The sequence below is a fragment of the Malus domestica genome, chromosome 08, assembly GCF_042453785.1.
Source record: "Malus domestica chromosome 08, GDT2T_hap1".
NCBI classification, from domain to species: domain Eukaryota; kingdom Viridiplantae; phylum Streptophyta; class Magnoliopsida; order Rosales; family Rosaceae; genus Malus; species Malus domestica.
In genome coordinates, this window is record NC_091668.1 from 3,887,900 (window position 1) to 3,897,397 (window position 9,498).

The 9,498-nt window shown below is 35.9% G+C and overlaps 1 protein-coding gene across 1 annotated transcript; it reads left to right on the plus strand.

The window, feature by feature from the left end:
- The first annotated feature begins 988 nt into the window (after nt 1-988).
- Nucleotides 989-1,534, plus strand: LOC103440566 (VQ motif-containing protein 11-like). Its single transcript, XM_008379266.4, has one exon. It carries the CDS (start codon nt 989-991, stop codon nt 1,532-1,534), a length of 546 nt encoding a protein of 181 aa, XP_008377488.3.
- Nucleotides 1,535-9,498: the final 7,964 nt, after the last annotated feature.

The window sequence follows — 9,498 nt, forward strand, 5'->3', positions numbered from 1 at the left end:
AACTCATAATTTAGTAACCTAAAGTTTCACAACACCCATGACTCAGCCAATGAATCCTGTGTCAATATTGCAAAAAGCACCAAGTCAATTTACTTTTTCTTTCTGGTAATACCAGGGAGATCAAATTTCTAAACTAAATCTTTGTAAACCAAATGATGTAGATGTTGATGATTTGATTATTACTTAAGTGTTGATTAATGTGCTTATTTTCTATTGATGACACATCATTTAGTTTGCAAATTTGATTTAAAAATTTAATATTCCCAACATTATCCTTTTTTTCGTTCCTAGCTCCTTGGTCTCACACAGTACATTATGCTTGAGGTAAGAATTAGAGGGTTTAGAACACGTTGCAGACAAGTTTTTCCTTCAAATGATGATCCGATCCGATGCATTATCATTCAAACAAATGTGAGAGGTAAAAAGATAGTACAAATAACAAGGTCTAGGGTTTTCACAATTTTTTTTATAGGAAGTCGCTTTTGCACATCTTTTTTCTCCGCAATATTTTTTCTGTTTTTCGTTTTTTTTTTCTTTTTTTTTTTGCCAAATGATAGATTTTGTTAGATTAAATATTAGATTAGTCATCGAAGGAGTTTGAACTCACGCCGTCATGTAAAAACTTGACTCATTTCCATCACTGTAGTAAAAGCCGCTTGCCAATTTTTCGTATTTGGATTGAATAGTAAATGAGAAAAGAGTGCGAAAATTATAATATAAAATAATATGTATGAAATGGTTAAACTATCCCCATAATTAACGACATTCACCCAATAGGCCAATAGTAGTATGAAAAGTCCCCTACACCCCAAACCCAAAGTCACCATTATAAAGATCTTACTCTTTTAAACCCTACTCTCTCTATCCATATCACACACGCTCCCCTCTCTCCCAAACTCCCAACAAAGCAAAGCCCATGAATTACATTACTTATCTTTACTAATCTCTCTCTCTCTCTCTCTCTCTCTCTCTCTCTCTCTCTCTAAAAATGGAAAGACATCATCACTCACAACAAAGCAACAGCAACCTCTGCTCGCCAACATCGCCACCCACGACCTTTGTTCAGGCAGACACAAACAACTTCAGAGACCTCGTCCAGAAGCTGACAGGCTTATCCGGGGACTCGGAAAAACTCCCCATCACAAACCCAGCAAGGCACTACCCTAAAGCACCCACAAGTCCCGGTGACCCCACCGGCCCTCGCCGGTCACCGTTCAAGCTGCAAGAGCGAAGACACACCATGAGAAAACTCGAGATTAAGCTTAGTCTCGCAACCCTACACGGCTCTCAGCCGTTTCCGAGTCCCGTCACCCCACTCGGGTTCGAGTCTTTTTCATTCCCGAGTTCTGGTTCCGAGTCGCCGTCGTCTCCAGCAGCGGTGGCCGAGGAGGAGAAGGCAATTGCGGAGAAGGGGTTTTATTTGCACCCTTCGCCGCTCAGTACTCCCAGAGGGGCCGAGCCGCCCGAGTTGCTACCCCTGTTTCCGCTGAGTTCACCCAGTAATAGTGATCACAAGTCTCTGCAGTCACCCTAAATATTAAATAATTAAGCTTACATATCAAAATTCTGTTGACCAAAATATATATGTATTTCCTTCCGCCGCTTGATTTTTTGGGAATTTTGTAAATACCAATATATTATCATATATGTGTGTGAGACTTTTCTGTTCGTCGTGCATGCGAGGTTGAATGAAGTTTTTGGCTTTGAATCATTTTTTGTTTAATATATAGACGAGCTGTGACTATCAACTGAAATTATGACAAATTATATATCGATTTTATTTACTAAGTCATCAGTTATTATTAGGAAATAATTTATGTTAGTCATTTTTTTTCCCACACATGTTAATTTTTGTTCTTTGATTCTACTTTATTTTTTCACTCGTTACTAATCTACTACAAGACCGGTGCAACGAAATATGCTACTCGGTAAATATTATAAACTGATCAATCACATAATCTGTAAAAAAATTGCAATGATGCAGACCCATTTTATTTTTATAATAGTTTATAAAAACGAATTTTATTTTTATAATATTTTATAAAAACGAAATCCAACCCTAATCATTGCCACTTAACTAAGCAAAACTTCGAGCTTTAGTAGTCATGGCCGTCCGATGCCTGGGAACGGGATACTCAACGGTGGTGATCATTTCCCGCCGGGGGCTAGTTTGGTAGATTTACGGTATGAAACCGACCAATGCGTGGTTTCTTCAGTTCACATGAACACGTCTCTTTTGGTGTACTTATGGACCGCGATTAAGACCAACACCGCTCAATCATTGTTTCTGGTTGCTTTAATTTTGCTAGAATTTCGTTTTATGAAAAGTAGAAGTAAATTGACCAATAAAAAAGTAGAAGTAAATGAAAGTTGAGTTGAAAAAAATGCTCAAGAAAGGCACATAATTATTACTTAAATCGTGGAGCAAAACAGAATTTCGTGACAGTTTTTAACACAAGCATATTAAACTATAAGAATAATTGATCTATATATACACACACACACGAGATTCTACATTAAATTCATTTAAAATATTGAGAAAAAAAATTTGAACTTAAGTTCAGAATAAAAACTATTGCTCTAACCAACTTATCTAAGTTTATATCAACTACAATTTACACGTTTAATCTACAACTTTTCGGAGGTTTTTGTCAAATTAAACGCGGTATTAGACTAGAATATGTAGTAGTGATATTGATATTGAATTTTGTCAAGGTCTAAAATGATTGGGAGATTTCACACTCTTGTCTGCTCAGTGCTTCTTCTTACCTATTTCTCTGTCTCACATAATCTTTCATGCTTGTACGTTTTTGCCATTTTGATTGGGTTTTTGACAGTTTCTGTTTCCTTTCACATGCATTTTTCTAAGAGAACTTTCTTGTTGATGATTAGATTCTCTCTCACAAATCATAAACCAAGTGGTCAATGAATCATTGTCCTCTTTCTTTTCTCATGAAATTAGGTCGTTTCTTTTGCTCAATTGTCAATGAATTCATAATAAACCTGTCTAACTTTCTATAAATCCTCATATGATTAGCAAAAGTAATGTAAGGTAGATCAACTTTTTAAACCATATTAACATAGGGTCCTTTTGACCTCGATAGGCCTAAAGGAACACAAATCCAAAGGAAAGTCAAGGCCCAATGAGCATGAAAATGTGAAGCCAAGCACTTCAAGGAACCCATTGCCTCTGAGTGTCTTGTTAGCAATCAAGCCGAACACTTCTCCGTAAAGTGCTTTTCGAGCACTAGATGATAAGGTGGCTTCTGACAACTTTTAGAAATTGGGTCCTAGGAGCAGAAGGGGCAGGCCTACTCAGCCATCAACTCTAAACCATGTGGCGGCTATACGAGGTAACAAAGGCTTACGAATGGACGTAAAGGCTAACAAGTAGGGTGCTCAGGTACGAACTCCCACGAACCCCAAGGCTGAGCAAGGCGCTTATCAGCATCATCCCAAGAAAGAACACAAGTGTACTTCCGCGAATGTTGCCTCATTGCCATGTGTCGGCCAAAGAGATAAGAGACAGTTAGCAGGTCTAATATGTGCATTTCAATGCATTAAATGCAAAGGAAGTGATAGGTTCAAGCAAAAGGATTGAAGACTCAAAAAATGGCCTATATAAGGAACACTACAAGAAAATATGGCTTAGGTGGCGACAAACATGAAAAATCATCACATTTGATTATATATGACGAAAATCCAGCGTCATTGTGTTCGTCACCTATACAGCGTCACCCATAGTCCATGTGACAAATTTTACATTCGCCACATATTTTTAGTATTTGTGATGCCAAATTCGTCACTTAATAACTTTAACTATGACAAAATAAGCGTCACAAAATACAAAAGTCAGTGACCTATAAGTTCGTTACATAACAAATGTATAAGTGAGGAATTTATCATCACCCAATTTGATCCTAGAATGCTATGGCTGAGGATAAGTGAGACTGAAAGCGTCACATATTCCTTTGACATGTGGCGCAATTTGTGTCACATCACTACTACAAAAGGGCCTTATAGTGTCAGTTGTTGCGTCGGTTTAATATAATATAGTGGCGCACAAGAGAGTTGCGACACCCACTAAATATAACGTCGGATTTACAAAGCCTGCTTCACTTTTAAACCGACGTAAACATTTAATGTCGCTTATAACCGACACACATTTTAATAATTTTAAATACCGGCGTCGCTTTAAATAAAACAATGTCGCTTTTAAGCGACATAAAGTATGGGTGTCGCATATAGAAGCGACAATAATTGTTGTTTTTATATATTTTAAATCCTGCGTCGATTTTGAGCGACATATATTTTATTTTTTTAAATATTTTGAAACCCGGTGTCGGTTATAAGTGACAGAATGATGGTCTTTATATACCCTCCCCGTGTTTTCTTCTTCTTCTCTTGCATTTATCTCATTCTCAAGATTTACAAAGCGTTCTAGTTCTCTCTTTCACCATTATTATTTCTTCTTCTCTTTCACCTTCCCGAGTTCTTGCAAGTTCATTCTTCACAACGGTAAGTTTTTCTTACTTGTAATATTTTTATTTTCTCCTCTTATGTTTAATTTTTAGATACAATTTATTTTTGTAGGGAATTTATTTGAGCTAGTTGAGTACATAAAGAATTGATCGACGACGGAATTCTTCTATAATTCAGGTTTCTATCACTAAATTCTTTAATTTTTAAATTGTATAATACACAAGTTTATTTATTTAAAAATTGTAATTTACGTAGTTAGATAAATTTCTACTATAATGTCAGAGGATACGGTCATGGGGCTGACTCCTGATATGGTGTCCTATGCGTCTTCTTCATCTTCTACATCAATTTCCTCCAAGAGGTCATCTAACAATGCAATGGCATTGTTGATGACTCAAAATAATGAGTTGAAATTGAGGGACGAAAATAACAATAAACGGATTTCGGACCTATAGAACAAGCAAAGTCAGATGTTTGCGTGGCTTTTCCAAAGATTTCAGCCACAACCACAACCATAACCACCGTATAGCCCGGGAACCCAACAGTCAGGCCAGAGTCAGCCTCCTCTTCCTCAACAGTCGGGTCAAAGTCAACCACACCCTGCATATCCGTATGCTGGCCATAATCAGCAACCTCCGTATCCTATGTATCTGATGCCTATGCAGTCCACGACATACATGCAACAGTTGCCTATGCCATACATGCAGCAGCCTCCCATGCCTTACATGCAACAGCCTCCCTATCAAGTGCCAGTATATTGACCCGAGATGGCTGCTCCTTGTCCTGAATTTCCAGCTGGGGGGTTTGCTGAAATGCTTGCGGGTGTTGGATCTGATGTGGACTTGTTGATGATGTTGGCATCAGATATAGGACCTCAAGGACGAGAAGGATCTGTGCCACATTCAGGCGCAGATTCGGTTCAGTAGTTTATTTGGTTCGCTTTCTTGTCGGCTAAATATGACACTTTAATCGTTCTATCTTTTTTGTTTTTTTTATGTTATGTTTGTAATGTCGGATTTAGTAGTTGTTATGACAGATGCATTTTTGTATATTAAGTGGAACGTTAGATGTACAATATTTGTGTATTTTGGCACTATTTTTCTTGTTAATTATTTTCATTAATGTTTATTTTGGCCTTGGAATTTATTATTATAATTATATAAAAAAAATTTGTTACAATTAATTGAAGACGAATGCAGTTTGTCGGTTTTTTTTATTATTATTAACAAAGGTGGTGTCGATTAAGACCGTTATTAGTTTGCATATTTTATTTATTTAATTGTTATTTGACGTCGGTTTATGGGATATTAAATTGATTTAATTTTATTTCGGTGTCGTTTAAAAGCGACAGTAGGATGGATATTTTACAATTAAATTGCTAATGAACGTCGCCTTAAAGCGACGTAACGTGTACGTATACGTCGCTTTAAACCGACGTGAATTTTAGTGTCACTTTAAAGCGACACTGTTTAGTGGCGGTTTAAGCCAAGAAACTGACGCTAAAGTCCTTTCGTGACGCTAACAATAGTGTCGCTTTGAAAATGCGACATTACATTGTTTTATGTTGGATTTTTGCCAAATTTTAGACAGAAATCGAATTTCTCGTCGGTTTTTGCTCCGACGATGATAGCATATATTGTAGTAGTGCATGTGTCAAAATCATAAACCTATTAGGAACAATTCGTGACAAACCAATTACCACATATTCCTTGCTTCGTCATCTAGAATTAGAATTCATAACAAATATGAGGCAATACTTTAGTTAATCACATTTCATTGATCAATAAGTTAGATTACATCCAATGCATACACCAAGTGTCTCAAAAGCTAACATAAGCATCCTAACACCTATAAACATATTGAGATGCTAACAAGATTCTAAGTCATTGAGTCGGTAACAAAACAGGTATACCGTGTGCATATTTGAAACCAACAACAAAATACATAATATAAGTCATCGGCCATGTCATGGTCTTTAGTTCAGTACAGGTATCATTGTCATTTGAAAGATCACCATCACTACCTCAAGTGCTTCTTGAATACTTTCTCCTTAAACTCCATCCTTCTTTTTCTTCATCTTATCCTTACATAATAAAAGAGAAGAAAATAAACATTGGTGTCTAGAGAATAGCAGGTGCATTGAGAATTTGAATAACAAAAGAGAAGAAAATAAGAATTGAAGGAATAATTAACAGTAAAAAGAACGAAACATAACAGACGAGCCTATCTAAATTACACAATGAGTTTTATATGTACTTTAATTTCATTACCTTGCGAGCCTTCCTTGCATATGATTGATGTTGCATACCTTGCATACTGATCCTGCATAGGACTGATGCTGATCTGGGGTGACTGATGCTGCATAGGACTGATATGCAGCATCAGTCACCCCAGATCAGCATCAGTCCTATACAGCATCAGTCACCATATATCGTCTAATAAACGTGAATAACATATTAGTTTTCCAAATTCAATATCCTTCAAAAGGTGAGTTATGGAAGTTGTGGCTATCACAAGTTACCAAGTATGTGGATAAAGTGAGATTAAGATGAAAATATTGAAAGCAGAAACAACCCAAAAACTTGTAGAGTATAAAACCTATACTGACAACATCTTGGTTTAAAAACACAAGCAAGAGAACTACCCTTATCAAAAACCATGACCAACTTGCAAACACCACAATCACAACAACAAATTACTTTGGAAACAAAAACATTAGTGTGCTTAATACAAAAAATAGGCAAAAGAGGCATAAAGAAGATCTAAATCAGTCTTCCATTTTCGCATGCAAATTAAGTTTTCAATAATTAAAATTTTACTCTGCACTGGATCTCATACAACAAAAATGAAACCAACTTTGGTATTACAAAGATGGCTGTGCTCTTACTAAACAACCCAATTGATATATTCACCTGAGGTAATCGCTTCCAGCCAATAGAAGAATAGAAAAAACACATTGGATGAATTTTGAGCAAGTCATATGGTCACTAGTTGGAAGAATTACTTAAAGATCAATGCAAAGTCATAATAATCAAACTATGACATAAGCTTTCAACTATTTTGTATCTAACTTAAAAGGAAGTAAAAGCCAATGCTTAAACAGAACTGAGCAGCTGAAAATATAGGAGAAATATATGTGTTTCTTAAATCCTTCTTTACATAGTTTTTCATGGTTTTCTAAGACTCCAAATAATAACACCAATAAACAGAAAAGACATTGCCACTAATAATTAGAAGAAAGAAAATCATCTATGATGGGGGAAATCATTCTGCTTGCCCAAGAGACCATTTTCAATCTTTTTCAAATGCAGAGCACTTAAAAGAATTATGGTTCAAATTTCTGTGCAATTCAAAGACAAATCAAACAACTTTCCTTTTCAATAAATCGTATCACCAACTCAAAAATTTTTACCTTCAATCACCATGTAAAACCAATAAGCCCAGAAAAAAAATATCAACCTGCAAGTTCATAACAAACAAAAAACTGAAATAGAAAGATCAAATAAAACAACTTATTAAAGCCTCCATATGTGCAAATAAATCATTTGAATAATCCCCAACGATTATGCAAGTTCCAAAAACAAATAGAAAAAGCCAGGGATATTATATTATTTATATATAAATCTAAAAATTAAAACCAAATTTTACCCAATTAGAGTCCTTGAAAGATGGATGAAGAGGTCGAGGGCTGCTAGCGTGCTCAATTTGGTGGCAATTACCTGCAAATCCAAAACCCTAAGTTAAAAAGAATGATAAAAATTGAATTCGTTAACCATTTGGCCACATAGGAGTCTCGTAGGCGTGGAGAAATTTTATGTAGTTGGTGGAAAGGGTTTCTATGGTTCTTGGGTTTTCGGTGGTGGCGCAAGAAACTGCAAGAAGGTTGAGACGCGACAGGGTATGGATTTGGCTTGTTGGTTGAATTGGTCTCTAGGGTTTTTGGTTGTGGAGTGTGATAGACAACGAATAAATGAGAGAGGGTTTGAGCGTTTGACTTTGAAGATCCTGGTAATGTCGCGGTAGAGAGAGAAGAAGATTAGGAGATGCGTCGATTGGCTTGGGTCACAACGATGAAAGACTCGAGAAGTTTGAGAGACAAAGAAAGTGAAAGTGAAAGAGAACGGTTTAGAATTTAGATGGGCTTTCTCAAATTTGTTTAATACTTTACTATGTTTTTTTTTTTTTAACTGTTGGAAGAGTGATGAATCACTTTCGTCACCGACAATACACTATGTGACCCTTTTGCAATTCCCCACATATCATACTTCGTTAGGGCGCCATTGTTCCCCGCCATAGATTTTAGTAAGGACTTCAAAAAATTTGTGTCACCACTTTTTCATCTTAAAAGATATAAAATAATTTTAAGCGACACTTATGATTTTCGTCACTCCATTCTAGAATATGTGATGTATTTATCGTGACCTAAGTGTTCTCAAATTTCATACCTAAAAAACTAGTCATTCGTGACGCTCTGAACAATTCGTCACATATAGAAAAAACATGTGATGAATTTTTGGGCGCCACATAAAATTTGGTCACCTATTCCATGTTTTCTTGTAGTCGAAAACGATAACCCTTTAGAAGGGGTTGGACGATTTGAGAGAGAAATTGTACTATTCTAGCCGACTGTTCCTTGTAACCTTGTTCTCAATTTATATCAGAAACTCAGTAGATGTGGTCAGTTTTGAGGTGTAAACCACTTAAATCGTGTGTCTATTATCATTTGTTTGCAAAGTCCATGTTCATCAAGGACAAACACTTGACCCATTCAACCTTTGTTAGCCTCATCAGTTTTAAGCGTAAACAGACCAAATTTGCAAATCATTTGATGTGTCACCAATAAAAAATAACATATTAACCAACACTTAAGTGATAATCCAATAATTAACAACCACGTAATATAATTTACAAAATATATAATTTAAATAAAGGATCTCCTTAGCATTACCCGATTAAAAAATGGAATTACATTTTATTATGCTACTATAACTAAGCTGCATTGGAACTAGTTAATGG